Here is a 16,246-nt window from a genome sequence, read left to right as displayed (position 1 = left end):
TCACTGTTTCTGACAGTGTTCTGACAATGTGAAAATATAATGAACACAGACAGACCTCTAGTGTTTCACTTACATTACTACATCCAGATGATACAGGAATATGAATTATGAAAGGACAAAACAGCTCAAATTTCCAAGTTGAGGGGGACAAAATGCTCACATTTAATAATTAATTAAACATTTAGAACACAGCAGATAGTTGGACCCAAATGTGTGTATTTTGTCCACTTTAACTTGGAAATTTAAGATGTATATGCTCACAGGATTATGAATGTTTGCACATGTTAGCCATGTACAGACATAAACATGTTTTCTAATGTACAGTGAACTCTGATTCAATGTATCAATTCAACAGTGTTTAAATGATGGAAAAATCATTGAAAAACATATTTAATGCTCCTGTTGCACAAACTCCTCTGGGGGCCTGTTGTAATCACTGGAGAAGAAGAAGGAGTAGAAGAATGAGAGGAAGAAGGGGAGGAAGGAGGAGAAGGAAGAGACCAAGGGGAATAAGAAGGATAGAAAAAGAAAAAAAGATGCCATTATTATTATTTGCCCTATCAGATATGTCTGATACCCCTCTAATACATACATATAGCCATCTGTTCTGGTTTGTGTCACACTGATTACAACTGTTAATCTGATAGGAGATGGGTTTGATATGAAACAGCCAAGATGGTGGAAGAAGGTCAAGCAACAGAGAAAAACACTGTGTAGAGCAAGAATATTTTAATATCTAACTTTGTGAATTAAGGGATTATTTTGACCAAACCAGAGCTGGTGATTGCTGGAAAGTGGAAGTGAACACAGCCTTACAGTGTCAGACTCTGCACTGACATCTTACCACACAGTGAAGCTCAAACATTTAATTGGAGGAACAAGAAAAAAAACAAAAGGGAGTCATAGGGAGTGATAATAATTTACCTGGGTATTGGTAGAGGAAGTTTTCAGTTATTCCCCATTCCCATTTCCAAATCAGTCAGAGGACTTTTTGGATCACAGGAGAGACTGGGAACACAGCAGTTCTCAAATGAAGCAAGTTACTGATAATGAACTTAATAGTGTACTATTGGCATGTAATCCCCCAAGCATCCAGGAACAAAAGAAGAAGAAGAAGAAGAAGAAATGGGTATTGTGATTCTGCAGGTTGTCCAACTCTGATAAAACAATGGGATCCTCTGTGTTCTACCTGATTAACTTGGTTAGCTTCAAGAGACTGTGGTAGCTACGCATTTAACGGTCCCAGAAACTATTGACCTGCTGTGGTGCTGATACATAGATAGAAAAATATACATGCCCAAACAATGACATGACTATGACATGACTCAGAATATACTGTATTAGCTACTATTTTATAAACCTGGCACCTTCAGTCCAGAGAAATATCACATCCGTTAAGGTGTTTTCATCAGTAGCTGCTGCACCCATCATACCTGAGTGCACACAGTCAGACATTTATTCTGCTGTACATTTAAAAATGTTTGGCCACTTTTGAGACAAATTCATTTTTTTACCTTTCAGATAGTTTCTGCTCATTGGCTATAGCGCTGCCCACTATACCTGCATGAAAAAAGCAAACACATAAAGTAAACACTCTAATATACAACACACAACCTCCTGGGAGAACAGTTTAGTTACCTTTGGACAAACCAGTCTTGCTGTCGCCTCTTGTATCCATTTATGCTATGCTGTCAGAGAAAAAAAATAAAGACTAATCAAACTGGATTTGACGTTAAAGGGCTATTCTAGTGATTTAGCATTGCACTTCCACAACACTGGAGGTATGAAAGAGACAGATTAAAAAGACAATTATCAAAATCAGTGCAAAAACAGGCTGAGAAAACATTCAATGCTGTAAAATCAGTGGCGTGACTGACAAATTGTTATGTAAATCTCGAAAAGGAGGAAACTATTTTAATATTTCACAAATAGCAACATAAATAAAGCAGCTGTGGCCAGCAGGGGGCAGCTGTGGCCTAGAGGTTGGGGAAGCGGCTTGTGGTCGGAAGGTCGCCGGTTTGATTTCCCCCACCAGACAGGCAGGAAAAATTTGGGTGGGGTGGAATGATTAATAATGCCCCCCCACCCCCACCAATTAGCTTGTCGATGTGCCCTTGAGCAAGGCACTTAACCCCCAGTTTGCTCCCTGGGTGCTTGGTAGTTGCTGCCCCTGTATGTTTCACTGAATGTTGCATGTGTGTGTGTTTCAATCAGTGATGGGTTAAATGCAGAGAAGTAATTTCCCAGCTTGGGATTAATAAAGTAAATAAGAAGAATAATTTATAATCATTCATAACCGTAAATGATCACAGGGGAACAGGATAGAAAGTATTATTGCAAGCACAACCACTTCTGACTTCGGTAATGTTGTGACCCTGTGATATCTTACAAATGAAACACTATTGTGGCCTCACTGGCCACCACAGAGTTGACTATGGATGGATGTTCTTGTTTTTAGAGATAATGAGATATGTTTCTAGCAGAGAAAGGAAGCAGACACACCTTGCAGGCTGATCAAGTCCAATCCTGGCCCTTTAGATTCGGGATCCTCTTCATAGATTCTTCTCCATAGATAAAAGGTGTTAATGAAGAGACCCAGATCTGTGAAGCCAGCCTCATGAGGAGTCATCTCAACTAACTGCAGTACCCACAGATATAATTGTAGTTTTCACATCACTAAGTGATTCTATATAATTATGTACAACAGGCTTCCGGACCTCGACTGGTAAAGTCATGTTTAACGGCACACTGATATGAACTGTAGGTTATTACCTCAGGAGAAGTCTGCAGAAGTGAAAACAAACAAGGCATACAAAAAGTTTGCATGAAGGGCTCAAAAAGTTTGCATGAGAGTCCTCATGCACTTGGTGGTTTGTCAAGTGGATAGGCCTAACTCGCAGACTTTGTGGGAACATGGCTCAGAGTTCAGTAGTGTGGACACTGGGATTGTGGTATCCAGTTTCTACCTGATGATTGTTCCCCTCTGCCTTACTAGCTAGTCGCTAACTGTGTTTGTCTGCCTATTTTTTATTATATTTTTACGAACTGAAAGACACTAAAGCTGTGTAGCTCTGTTAAGAACTGTGTAGTGCGGCTTTAAATCAGTATCACCTACAGCTTTTCATATAAACTATTCTTTGCAAACATCGGTCTCTTTGCTGACAGTGTAACAGTTCAGGAGTACATAGCACATTTTCATGGCATATTTTTTCATGTCAGGACCACATTTGTAATGTGGTTTGTGCTTTCATAACATTGTCACAATAACAGCACTGCATATCTCTTTCTATTCAAATATTTAGGCCTTCTATTCAAATATTCTCCTAACAAAGAGAGCAGCGTTGCGAAGCGCCCCTGTTTCAAACAAGTTGGGACAGGCAAAACAAAATACTGGGAAAGCTGTGTACTGCTCGGAAAACTCCTGTTGGGATCATTCCACAGGTAAACAGGTTCATTGGTAACAGCTGATAGTATCATGACTGGGTATGAAAAGCTGTCACAAGCAGTGATGGCCCGAGGTTCACCACTTTGTCAAACACAAGATACTATGACGGATATTATGTGCTCAGGGACACTTTGCAAGGGCCTTGTAGGTAAAAGGTTGTTTGCGAACAATTGCATTCTGTCTTTATTATTCATTACATTGCCCCAGTCGTTTTGGAAATGGGGTTTTGAAAACAAACAAATCAATGCAACTGCAAGATATGAAACAAGTAGTCTTACAGAAGGTAGTAATGTTTTAATATAATGCAGAAACTGTTGTCATTACGACAGCCTTGGTGCTTTGTTCCAACTCTAAAAGCCACAAGTGTGTTGGATTTTTTGACAAGCTACCTCATGCAGTTTCCCTCTGACATACAAAGCTAGAAGTAGGGTGCAAAGTGTCAGACTTTCACACAGAGGACCACTTCACTGGCTCCTTTCTTTCTGTAACCTTAAAATCTTTCAGCATTATTTTATTATTCTGTAATTAGAGTACATCTGCAGGATTAGCTGACCTGCTGAATATGATTGTCAGGAGGACAGCCCCAGCTCATTTGAAATGCAGCATCCAGAATGCTGAAACATATTTCTCTGGTACTGAAATCACTTCACTGGCTTCAAGCACAACACAGAATCACTTTCAAAATTCTAGTCTAAGAAGTATTTCAGGATGATGATCATAATCATCTCATACTCACTATATTCATTTCACTAACAAGCAAAAGAAGAATGAGTGACAGATGTAAGGCAGTAATTAAAAGCTTTTGAAATAAAAACCAACAACATAATATTAATAAAATAATCAGTCAAACTGTGCGTGTGGCTGATCCTGTAACTATATGTGTGTACTTTAATAGCATGAAAACCATGAGCACAGATGTAGAGGATGGAAAATCAATCATCCTTTGAGACTTTCTTTGCGTTTTTTCATTCAGTTTCAATTCAGTTCCAGAGTTTGTTAGGATTGTTGTCACAGACCTTCTCCTCCTCCTCCTCCTCCCTTTCCTCCCTGTGGAAAATCTTCCCATCAGGCTGCTTCACCCATTTCAGGTTGATGTCCTCACTCAGACCATGATCCTTCAGTTTCTGGTTAAACTGAGAAACACAAACATGCTTGTGTTTTAGCTGTCTTAGTTTTAGCTGTGAGTCAGCTCATGTATGTTAAATTGAATTCAGTTAAGTTTAACCTAATGTACATGTTTTTGGGATTGTGGGAGGAAGCCAGAGTACCCTCCACACAGAGTAAGCTCCACACAGGAGGGCCCAGAGCAGGAACCTGGAAACCTCTTGCTGTGAGGCGACAGTGCTAACCACTGCACCACCATGCTGCACAGGTCAAGACCATAAATTTTAATTTAGACTTAAATATGGACAGATCCATTATTCTGCTAGTATGAGTATATGTAAAAAGTTCAGGTTTAAATTTGAATGTTTCTGGGATGCTAATGCTAATGTTAGCATGTTAAAGTGAATGACAGCATGGTGATCTTAAGTAGACATGATTTTTTTCTTACCATATTCACAATCTTACTTTTGCTTGTTAACATGATAATATTTGTTAATTAGCACCGAACACTAAGTTGAGACTCATGGGAAAGTTCTGGAAGTACTATGGTCAGATTAATAGCCTGTGTTGCTATATGGAAAGTCACTGAATGAAAAACAATTGTTAAAATTCATCCTGACAAGCATGTGAATGTCTGAACCAAATTTCAGGATTCATTCCAACAATTGTTTAATTTCAGGGTCAAAGTGTTGGTCCAGTGTTGGCCCATCCCTAGAAACGTGCTGTGAGCATGGATCAGTTGTTACAACTTTGGTGTTTTAGTCAAGTTCTGTTGTATCTGATAATGTGCTTTTTGTTCAGCTGCAACTTTTGACATCCAGACAAAGTTAGAGATTGTTTGTTGAAGTTTGGTAAAAATCCTGTCAGACTTTTTCATTCAACCATCTTTTTCATGTTGAAAAAATGAAAACACTTCAAGTTATGGAATTTTATGTTAGTATTTCAAATGTTATATTTATGTATCATTACCCCTTTCAAGATGTCATACTTCATTCCCTCCATGTCCACAGAGGAGTCCGTTTTTTTCAGCACCACCCGCACTACCTGGTTATTCTGGAATCTGTCTGTAAGACAGAACTGTAAAATTAGGATAACAATCAAAGAGTTTATGTAGTAAAAAGTTGTTAATTGTTGTTAATAAGTAAGTAATAAGTTTATAAGTTATTCATATGGTAACACCCGAGAGCATGCAAATCAGAACTCACCAGTGTAACATGCAAAATCATACAGGCTCTGGCACCCCCGGTTAATCCATTTGTTAGAGTTTGAAATGACACAAGAGTCTATATGCATGGTGGATGGTGCACTGGAAGCCCAATTCACAAATGTATGTGTGCTCCCGTCAGACCACTTCCACGAGTCTCTGTAGAGGCCGATCCATGTGTGTTGGTTGTGGACCATCGTCTTCAGCTGGTCATTCTCAGCTTGGTTCCTCACATCGGCCAGGTCAGTGTGGTGCTTCCTGCAGTAACTCTGAGCCTCAGGCCAGTTCTTGGCCTCATTCACAAGGATGAAACTTGAGTTCTTTCTTCCTTCTGTTCCTTAAAATATTAAATAGAATTTTTTAATGTGTTGCACTTGCTCTGATGACCTTGGATAAATATGATTATCTCAGCAATACTACTTCTGAGAGTATATTGATACTGTAACTTTCTTAAGGTTTCGGTATCTGGTCACCTACAAATTACAAACCACATACAGACATAGATTTTTTTAACATCGTGAATCTATTTATAACATCAATCTAACATTTGGTCGTGTGGTCACTAATATATGCAAATTTGGCACCGTAGGAAGAGTGGCTACATAAGAGCTATGGTACACAAACAATCAGCACTACACCTCTGCCCATACTGACGGCAATGAGAATTCCTTTTTAGTAGATGCCAGAGTGGGTCAGTAATGGGTACAACACTTTGGTTTGGAATTAAATATTATACACAAATCCATCATACTAAGGGGAAGAATCCTACTGTCCTCAGTTTTTAATTTACTGCCACTATTATGGCTGAAATTGTCAGCTTCAAGTGAAGTATCACAGTAAGTGCTGGATGGATTTGATGAAATTTGACACTAATACACACCAATGTTTCCCTCAGAACAAACTGCAATAACTTCTGTGATCCCTTACCTTTCCTTTTAAGGTCATTATCAGGACAACAATTGTTGGCGATGAGCAAACACGCCATTATTTGGATCTATATCTGTTTAACTGACTAAATTATCTGAACACACAAACCTGTACTCAGTATGGTCAGTGCTTAAAGCAGACGTGAGCAGTGCTTAAACAGGAGATGGGTGGCACTAAGTCATTAATTTAAGCCTGAAATTGATATGTGTTTATCTGAAGTCCATATATTAATTGTTTATTTTCACAGCTTTGACAGACAAAGCATAAGGAAATGATAAGAGCTGTGCTGTGAAATCAGAGGCATAAAGGCATTGTTGTATCCAAGTACACCCTCACAGAGGATCCAGTGTGGCAGTTTTACCGTTGTAACAAATGAATTCCAATGAAGCTGAGCACAAGTGATCTGCCCATTCACCACTAATTTCCATTCCTGCACAGAGTGTGTAGTACAGTAGACCACTGGGCTCATCACGAGCCCACATCCTGAACCCAGCCTCTCCTTCATCATGGGAATCCTGGTTTTCCAGAGACCACTTCCACGCCTCAGGGTCAGCATGCAGACCAATCCAGACGTCGGACTTCTCATGCAAAATGTCCCTGAGCTTATCCATGTCTTTCTGATGACGAACAGAGGCCAGGTCGGTGTACTTCCACCTGCAGTAGCTCTGAGCATCATTCCATGTCATTTTCTCTTCAACAAGGATGTAGAAACGAGGAAAACAGGCAGGCAGAAAACACAGTCCTGTGGTAATGATGATGATGATGATAATTATTTTGTACAACACAAACATCTGAGTATGTGACAAATGTGTAGGTCATTAGATGCGATGCGTGTATTCAGTAAGAAAAAGACAAGAGGCAAATAATAGACACCACCTTTGATTTTTGAGACTTTGTCTCACACTTACCAAAACCCATAATAGTTGCTTCAAATATTTTTGGTCTGCATGCTCACTTCTGGCTCAACTTTTCAATGACATGAATTCACAGGAAAATGAATGCAAGACATTTGAACTCTGAGGTTTGTGGAAATAAATGACTCATACTGACCTGATAAGCCCACCATTAGAACCGCAGTCCACCTCATGATGTACCAACTGAATTGATCTGTATATTCTCAAAAATCAACAAATGTTACAAATAGCATGAAATGGAAGTACTTAAGCACTATGGCCCCACGCTTGTACTACAGTTCAGTGTGCTGTCTTACCAATTAAGACATATACTGTATACATTACGTTTGTTATTAAGGTGAGTGTATTTGTGGAGATCCCAATCTCTACAGTGAAAAAAGAGGGTGAGTATGAATATATTAAAGCAAAGTAAGACAGATATAAAGTCAACATGATACAATTAAAGAACTTCTGCATGCTTCTGATTTACATCAGCAACATCTGCATCAACAATTCTATCATGTATAAATGTTGGACACAGCTGACAATTGCATTATACTGAATACTAATGTACTCATAAAACTATCTGTTATAACTCATCAAACAGTCAACGCATTTGTCCTTACCTGAAAGTTGCTCAGTATCTTAAACTGATATTCTAATAACTGATAGTTGTGTAAAGATTCTGTTTGCAGTGAGTGTTGGTCTGATCTGTGTTCTCTGACCTCAGTGCAATGTGTCTTTGGAGCTGCACATCCTGATATATTAGCATGTGAAAGGGATTGGACTAATCCAATTGTATGATTTGCCTTTTGTTTCCTGGAAGGAGAGAACCCATTTGAATAACCACATGACAGGTTTCGGCTTACGCAGGACTCAGACGCAGAGATAGTGAGAGAATATAGAGTTTTATTCTCCAGGTGGTTGGGAAGACAATCAGACTGGAGACATGAGGAAGGGCAAGTGACCTGAAACGAGAGGAGAGTTACTTTTCAAAATAAAACAGGAAGTGACGAGACATAAACCCAAGACAAGACCTCACCGCGGTGTGACACATGATTTGACATACAAAACCTGTTCCTGACTCAAAAAGTGTATGTAACTGTGTAACTAAGTTGAGAAAGTACCTTGAACATCACACGTGAGCTGGCTTTGCTGTTGTAACTTTGTTTGTTGCTGAAATTTGACACGTGACACATGGAATAATAATGATCCAGTTTAAAATTCAGATTATCGGCAGGTCTTAAGAACCACTGGACTATTTTTCCACAAAGAAGGCATTAGAAGTTTTTAAAAAGTCTTGAATTTCATTGTCCAAGCCTTGGAATGTTGTGTCTTTCTTGCATATAACAATAATTTTAAGTTTTGTTGGGGATACTGTAGGTTCAAACCCCATTGATTTTTGCTGTTATTTATTTTTAATGGGAGAATCCATGCCACTCATCTGGGTCTACACAAGGAACAATTACAAGAAAGTCTTCAGGTCTGTATAATATATAAAACCTCGACGTGCTTGGAGTCTTAACCCATTAAGGACAAACGACTCCATTTATATTAAATTTAATATGTTAAGTCCCATGTTTTTTTTCTGTTTGAGGTGAAAGCACAAGTATCTGAACATGTGGCTACACCTGATAAAATCCAAATTTTGGAATTCATATATTTATGTAATTGGTAGACAAAGTTGATTTTCCTCTAAATGTTAATAAGTCAGTCTGTAGCTCAGACTGGTTTGGAAAATTCCAAAGGATTCGTGCTTAATTCAGCTAGTACTTTAGGTGCTGTTAGGGAAATGATAAAATGACTCTGTAGACATTAATGGATTAAGGGGTATTTGGCCACTGTGGCAGCTATCAGACAAATGTTACACAAGTAGGCTCATGTCCCTGAGTTCAGTTTTAAAAGCAACTGTCATATTTTATTGGCACATGCTTACGTCCACAGAGAAATATGCTGTCACCAGTGTGTTTGAAGTACCACCAGAGAGCAGCAGATCACCATCACTGTTTCTGCAGACTGTCCTTTTCCAGCTCAGAGGTACAACATGTGGACGCGCAGTACGTGAACAGTATATGACCTGAAGAGTTTTTAAATGTCTGAAAATCCAGTCCAAAATATGTCTACTACACATTATTAGTGTTATTATGTAAATGCAGTACAGATAAGGCTAAGTGGTCACTGTAAACAAGCTGATTTAGGTATGGTTACGATAAAGGAACTACAACACTTGGATAATGTTATGAAGGTTATGATTTGAAACTTTTAATTGAAAATGATTCATTGTCTCTGGACAGAAAACATGAATGTAATGTTCCTGTAACATTCACTTGAATGCCTCCAAACACTGCAATTAGAATGACATGTTTCTTGTATGTATATATAATGTATCATCTAATCATTAATGTCACATTAAGGACCTGTCTGGATCTTCTGAAGATTTTCCCCTGTGTTTTCCCTTTCCTTTCCCTTTGTCCTCCCCTGTCTGTCTCTGTTTCTCTCTTGTGTCTTGCTTGTCTGTGTGCTGGCCTGAACGTGGTCCTCTTTCCTGGATCTACTGGCTCCGATCACCTGCAATCAGCTCATCAGCCTGCAGCATGTCTACTCTGCTCTCCAATCACTCTCTACCAGATTGTTATTGCGTCTGCGTCTGCATCTGCGTGGATCAACACTCATCAGCCGCAACCTGTGTCATCATTCCCTTCATTCCTGGTTACAATAAAACTTTTTCATTTTACAATAAACAATAAAACTTTTTACTTTTATTGTAACTAAAACTAATCACTTGGATTTCACAGGTCAGAGCTATTCTGTCCTGACAAAGAATCATGATGAAAATACATTTTAAACTAGGAGAGAACGATAAGAGCAGTGACATTCTACATTTTAGTCTGTCCTCTGTCTTCAGCAGACACCTGTCATCCAGCATACAGAGTGAAAAGGGCCTTTTGGCTAACTGTAATGTCAATAGAGGGAGTTCCAGTCTACACTTTGACAGATGTCTGTTAGGACAAATAACAGACAAAGCCCAAAATGTCAGTGCACAGGTTCGATTCGTGTCTCTCTGTGAGTTATTTGGATTGATGCTCTGAAATCCTGACAATCACAAAACGCTGGAATCACAGGTTCAGTCTATGTAATTCAGAAAGCACTTTTATGAAAACACTTACGACACGAAAGGCATTTAAATTAAATCTACGTTAATCAATAAGCTTTACATTAATTCCCCAGAGAGTGGTCACTTATCAGTTCTGACGTTTTTTCCCCCTCTTTTAGCTCCTTGCTTTATTTTTACAGACCATAATTTTTTAGTTTGATTGTGCCTTTGAGTGTGAGGAACCAGAGGACCTTTCATTTTGCCCCCTAGTGGCCACTGTTTTTTAGCTTTAAAGCAACAGTTCTACTTTCTGGGAGACAATATTGTATGCTTTCTTGTGGAGGTTTGAAAAAGACTGATAGCACCCATCACTGTGTAATTTATGGTAATTTATGGCCTCTCATCTCTATCTTCTCTATTTCGAAACTGCTTCCTGGCAAGCATCGGTCACCCATGACATCCTTTTCTAATGAGGCTTGCAGACATGTTGGTGTGTATCTTCAGGGAAGTATAACTGCAGCCTCAGATGTTGTGGAATAACTGTCACGTGACAACACAACAAGTCTGTGAAACTTTTCCCTGTGTGTTTTATAGAAAATAAAAAGGGTCCCCGAGGTGGAAAAACTAAATTCCTCATTTCTGATGGTGATGATGGTTAACATTTAGTGGAAATGTACACTGAACAAAAATAAAAGTACATCACTTAATTTTTTGTTCTCATTTCTCATAAATTGAAATAAAACATCTAAAGCTTCTTCAATGGCTACAAAAGGCTTGATTATATTTGCTATGTGACATTTATGCGATGTACAGCTTGAAGTCAAAGAGGTAACGTAAAGCTACAAACGGGCAGCTGGAGGCAGATGGAGGACGTGAATGGAGGACGTGAATGATGACTCGAAGAGAGTCAAGTGAAACTCGGAACGGTGCTTCAGGAACAGGCTTTCAGTCGAAATGAAAAATCATCAGAGGAGTTGTAACTTTGTACTTTAGGACAAACTGCTTTTGAATTGTCCGAGGGAATGATGAACATATGAGTCTTTCCATTCAAGATTTAAAGCTTTGTATGTTCTACAACTTGTTTTACATCACCGCGTGTGAAATTACTTAATTAATTAATTACAACTGTTGTCTCCCTCCCCTGTACCCCAGTTCTTATCAGAATGTATCAGGTTGTAGTGCATGCATTTGGTGTGTCGGTTTCCTCTGCTGCAGGTGCCATAGAGGCTAGACAAGACAAGACAAGTCAAGACAACTTTATTTGTAAAGCAGTTTGTCTCAAAGGGCTTTACATAACATCATAGCAACAGGCTAGAAACACTGTGCTGGTTAAAATGGGATCGCTGTGTCTAAATGTAATAACACTCTATTATTTATTGGTTATGTTGGTCCCCCTCATATCACCTGCTGAGGAATGTTCTGAACAAAGACTGTATGTCCAAGTCTGCTGGTATTTGTTTATGCATGTGTGGCTTTGTAGTCCTTTATTCAAAGCCTCCTTGTGAAGTGAATTTCCAGACTTAAAGGTGTTGGATGCTGTTCAGTGAGCCATATTCAGGGTACTTCCTCCACAAGTGACTTTTTCTTTTCTCATCAAAGGTGATGGGGGAAAAATGTGCTGCTCTACCTGTCTGTGTGACGGTAGCTCAGTGGGGTTCAGGCTACACATCCTGTACACTTGAGTCCAGTCTGTGACCTTTTGCTACGCTATTCACCTTTCATTCTATTTTCTAAATTCTGAAAAGAAGGCCAGATCCCCTAAATGTCTGAAACTGTCCTTTTGACGATTAGAAAAAAAAAAGAAAAGCAAAGAACAAAGATCTCACCCTGGATTTTTTTATTTTATTTCCACACTAACAGCACGATTCTAGGAATGGCAGTGTTGGCCTGTTGTGGACGTGGGTGTAGATTTAGTGTGGGTTTAGATTTGAGCAGATGACAGGTGTAGAATGGTGAGGTATGTCATTATATTTTCTGATCTCAGGTGATCTTGTCATCTTAGCTCCATCATTTTTGTGATTTTCTGATAAGATCTCTGCAGAGTTTTTTCTTTAAAACAAGGAAAATTTTGATCTGGATTTTGATAGCTGCAGCTGGCAACAGACCAAACATTTATGAATGAACAGTAGTTTGAGGCAATATTGGTTTAAACACTTCAAATACTGTGGAAGTTAAATGGACCTGCAAAATATAAATAACATCTGTCAGCTGATATTCCTTTCAAATATCAGGCATAAGATGCTTGCTAATGTTCTTTATGCTTTCAGACCTGCCAAAGTCTTACCAATTAAACTTGATTTTATCTGTTAAGACACAGCAGCAAAAACCTGTAAATTGTAGTGGATGCTACTCGATAAATAAAAGCAACAGTACGAAATAAATAAATATGGCTTATCATGTAAAATATGCAAATGAAGTGACAATGATGTGAAATAACAGAAGAACATTATTAAGACTCAGCTGTTATCAGCATTGTCATCAAATGTAACTTCATAATTAATACAATAACAGACTGAATATTCTCGTTTCATTACAGACATTTTTTTAAGCTTTTTCAAAAGTCTTTATTTCATACTTGCATTTCCCAAGTTACACATTTTAATGACAGTGAATATTCATTAAAATCTCAGGCAGTCATGGTTTGAAGTAATGTATAGTAGTATAGAAGTATAGTAATATACATTATATTTTTGCTCTATTGGTAGTATTTTAGGAAAGTGTGATGATTTTTGTGATGATACAGTTTACCACAGTTTTGGCCAGCAGCACATCCTCAGTCTGACACACAGCTGCCTTATTGATTTTCCAGGTTATGTATTTCTAACATTTTCCAACTTTTGTCGTGAAGACATTTTATTTTGCTGTTTCGGTAGCCTGTCTAATCCAACATCATTCTAAAGTAATCACATAACTTGGGCCAACTGGAAACGCTGTGCTCTGCTGTGACAGCTGTTTGTGCTCGTTACAGCAACTTTTACTACGAGCCACGAGAGCTGCTGCTGAAGAGCTGTTTATAAGATTCACTATTAGAAGGTAGGTCAGCTCAATTATGACTGCTTAAACACCCTCTGCTCCTGGTGGTCTGTTGGCTGAACAGGCTGTTAAACCAAACTCCATTATAAACGTGAGTGCTTTATGGGAAGTTCATATTTTCCCACATTAAAAGTTTAGTTACAGATCTACAGGCACAATCAGCACAGCTTTCACTGACTCAGTAACTGCATTGACTAACTAACCTGTGATGAAGTGTTTGGCACAGACACACACGTATTGACCCGCCATGTTCCACAGTCTACCATTTGTATCCCCTCTGCAGGAAGAAATTCAAAGTAATTAAAGTAATTAAAATTTACAGCAGCTTTTACGCATGGTGCCACTAGTTGTTTCAGTTTGGCACTGCTTTCACTTTCACAGCAAAAGGAGATATGACTGTGACGTTTGACTGCTCTGCAGCTGTAGACCTCTAAGCAGGGTGGATCGGGAGGACATAGACAACACCTTCAAAAAATGTTGCGTTTATACGTGAATTATTTCAGAAGTACACATATGTAATCACATAATTTATTTAGAATTTAGTGGGGGGGGCAACTTCATGTTTTCCAGAAGTTGGCGGGGAGGGGGACGCCCCCTCTCACACCTATGCTATAAGGCTGTACTTTCTCAATCAGCACAATGTTAACATGTCTAACTTGTTGGATGTTGAATATTAAACCTGCTAAGTCTCGGCAACTTAGCACTGATATTGTTAGCATGTCTGTATGCTGATATAAGCATCAGCAAGCTTTGCCTTCTTAAGCCACTGTGGATGAGCTAAATATCTAAAATGTAAATGCAGCTTCTGTCTTGGGGTAGAAGATAAATAAAAGCAGCAAGATAGAAGAGATTTAGGGACACTTATTTGACTGAGACCAAGCTTTGAACCAATGTTCAGAGGAAGAGGGGCTGATACAGCATCCCTTTATTCAAATAGGTTAATGATGTGCATAGTGTGTGTATCTGTGTGTGTGTGTGTGTGTGTGTGGCATATTCCTGTTGTTGTGGGGACAAAAATCTGTTCACACAGTCACATAGTGAGACAAAATGCAAGTCCCCAAAACATAAATCATTAAATATTAGGGTGAAGCCTTGCTTTAAGGTTAGGGTTGGGTTAGGGTTAGGTTAAGGTAAGGGTTAGGATTATGCAACTAATGTTTATTGTTATGGTTAGGTCATGGTTAAGGGTCCAGGCAATGAATGGAAGTCTATGTAATGTCCCCCAAAAGTGATGGAAGCACGACTGTATATGTGTGTGTGTGTGTGTGTGTGTGTGTGAGGTGTAATTAAAAAGTGTGTGCTCAACCTCCCTCTTATGACTATATTTTCTCAAGTGGGCTTTGAATAATGACTTTGTACAGTTCAATCGTCTGAACTGTACAGAGAATTAGACCAGCAAGACATACATTAAAATATCTGTCTGTCGCAACAATTATAGTAATGTAAAAATATCAGGAAAAAAAAGCAAACTTTGGTTTTCTTGTCCTGATGCTCAGTGTTTACCTGTCACCACAGCAGTCACATCATAGACATGTCCAGTTGGCAGCACTACATGTTCTAATGAGAACAACATTCAGCTTGTCGACAGAGCTCACTGGTAACAGGAGAATCTTCTCATTTGTGCTGAGAAAACCAAGTCGATGTTGAAAAGTCTGACATGTATGTCTTCTACCTTCTATTACTACTCTTTCACTGGAATTAAGGTTGCAAAACAAAAAAACAAAACACACGATTTAGTTTTTCTTATGTTTTTCTCTCCCATTTGGGATTCTGGTAGGAAAGAGTAGACAATTTTTTTTTTTTTTTTTTAAGGATTGCTGCAATGGTGCAATTAAGTACTCTTCCGTCTTTCCAATAGAGGTTGTTACCTTACCTACATGCTTAGTCCCTGAAACAAATCTGTGCAATAATTAATTCATCCACTCCAGTGTGAATAGTCTTCTTCTCTTCTGTACTGTGTACAGCTGCTGGTACTTGTTTCCTGTGCATTTATTCTTTTTTTAATGCACATCCTTCCCTTATCCTTTCATGCTTTGCACCCTCTATATCCTGTTTGCTGCTGTAACACTGTAATTTCCCAGTAATGGGACTAATAAAGGATTATCTTATCTTATCTTATCTTTTGTTATCTTATCTTAAATGCTACAGATGACCTGGGATCTGTATTCTGTTTCTGTTTCTGTTCTCCCCCTTAAGGGACAAAGGTCAGAATTCTAGATATTATTATTTGTCAGAAAAGACCAAAACCAACAAAATTTGAAACTGTGATTAAAAGTTGCTCAGACATTACACAAAAAATGTCATCCTCATTGTGGCAAAAATCCCAAAAGGCATCATCATCATCATCTTTAAACTTCAAAACATGACCTCTTCTGTGAACATTTCTACCTGAGTCATGTAAGAGAGATTTGCATTGTCAATGGTGGCTGTTTATCAGTGAAGACAACAACTCCCATGATTCCACACTATGTAACGTTTTTTGTTTTTTTGTTTTATTTTGATTGAGAGAATCCTAGTGGCAGAAACACCACACTGTGCATTTAAGA

General features: G+C 38.6%; 1 protein-coding gene and 1 long non-coding RNA gene across 5 annotated transcripts; one reads left to right on the top strand and one right to left on the bottom strand.

The window, feature by feature from the left end:
• Positions 1-3,313: 3,313 nt before the first annotated feature.
• On the bottom strand, positions 3,314-8,552 carry LOC124073471 (macrophage mannose receptor 1-like). 3 transcript variants are annotated; one of them, XM_046415730.1, is made up of 5 exons: positions 7,731-8,552; positions 7,042-7,422; positions 5,755-6,090; positions 5,519-5,613; positions 3,314-4,578 (listed from the first exon to the last, which is right to left on the bottom strand). In XM_046415730.1, exons 1-5 carry the CDS (start codon positions 7,765-7,767, stop codon positions 4,426-4,428), a joined length of 1,002 nt encoding a protein of 333 aa, XP_046271686.1. In that variant the 5' UTR covers positions 7,768-8,552; the 3' UTR covers positions 3,314-4,425. The 3 variants fall into 3 exon arrangements, with proteins under 3 accessions (XP_046271686.1, XP_046271685.1, XP_046271684.1); XM_046415729.1 differs by having other exon boundaries at positions 7,042-7,959; positions 8,200-8,552; XM_046415728.1 differs by having other exon boundaries at positions 7,042-8,552.
• A 124-nt stretch (positions 8,553-8,676) lies between these two features.
• LOC124073493 lies at positions 8,677-11,404 on the top strand. 2 transcript variants are annotated; one of them, XR_006845684.1, is made up of 3 exons: positions 8,677-9,056; positions 9,518-9,610; positions 10,152-11,404. It is a non-coding gene; the product is annotated as an uncharacterized LOC124073493 (long non-coding RNA). The 2 variants fall into 2 exon arrangements; XR_006845685.1 differs by having other exon boundaries at positions 9,518-9,630.
• Positions 11,405-16,246: the final 4,842 nt, after the last annotated feature.

The sequence above is a fragment of the Scatophagus argus genome, chromosome 16, assembly GCF_020382885.2.
Source record: "Scatophagus argus isolate fScaArg1 chromosome 16, fScaArg1.pri, whole genome shotgun sequence".
NCBI classification, from domain to species: Eukaryota; Metazoa; Chordata; class Actinopteri; family Scatophagidae; genus Scatophagus; species Scatophagus argus.
This window is presented reverse-complemented; position numbering and strand designations above follow the sequence as displayed.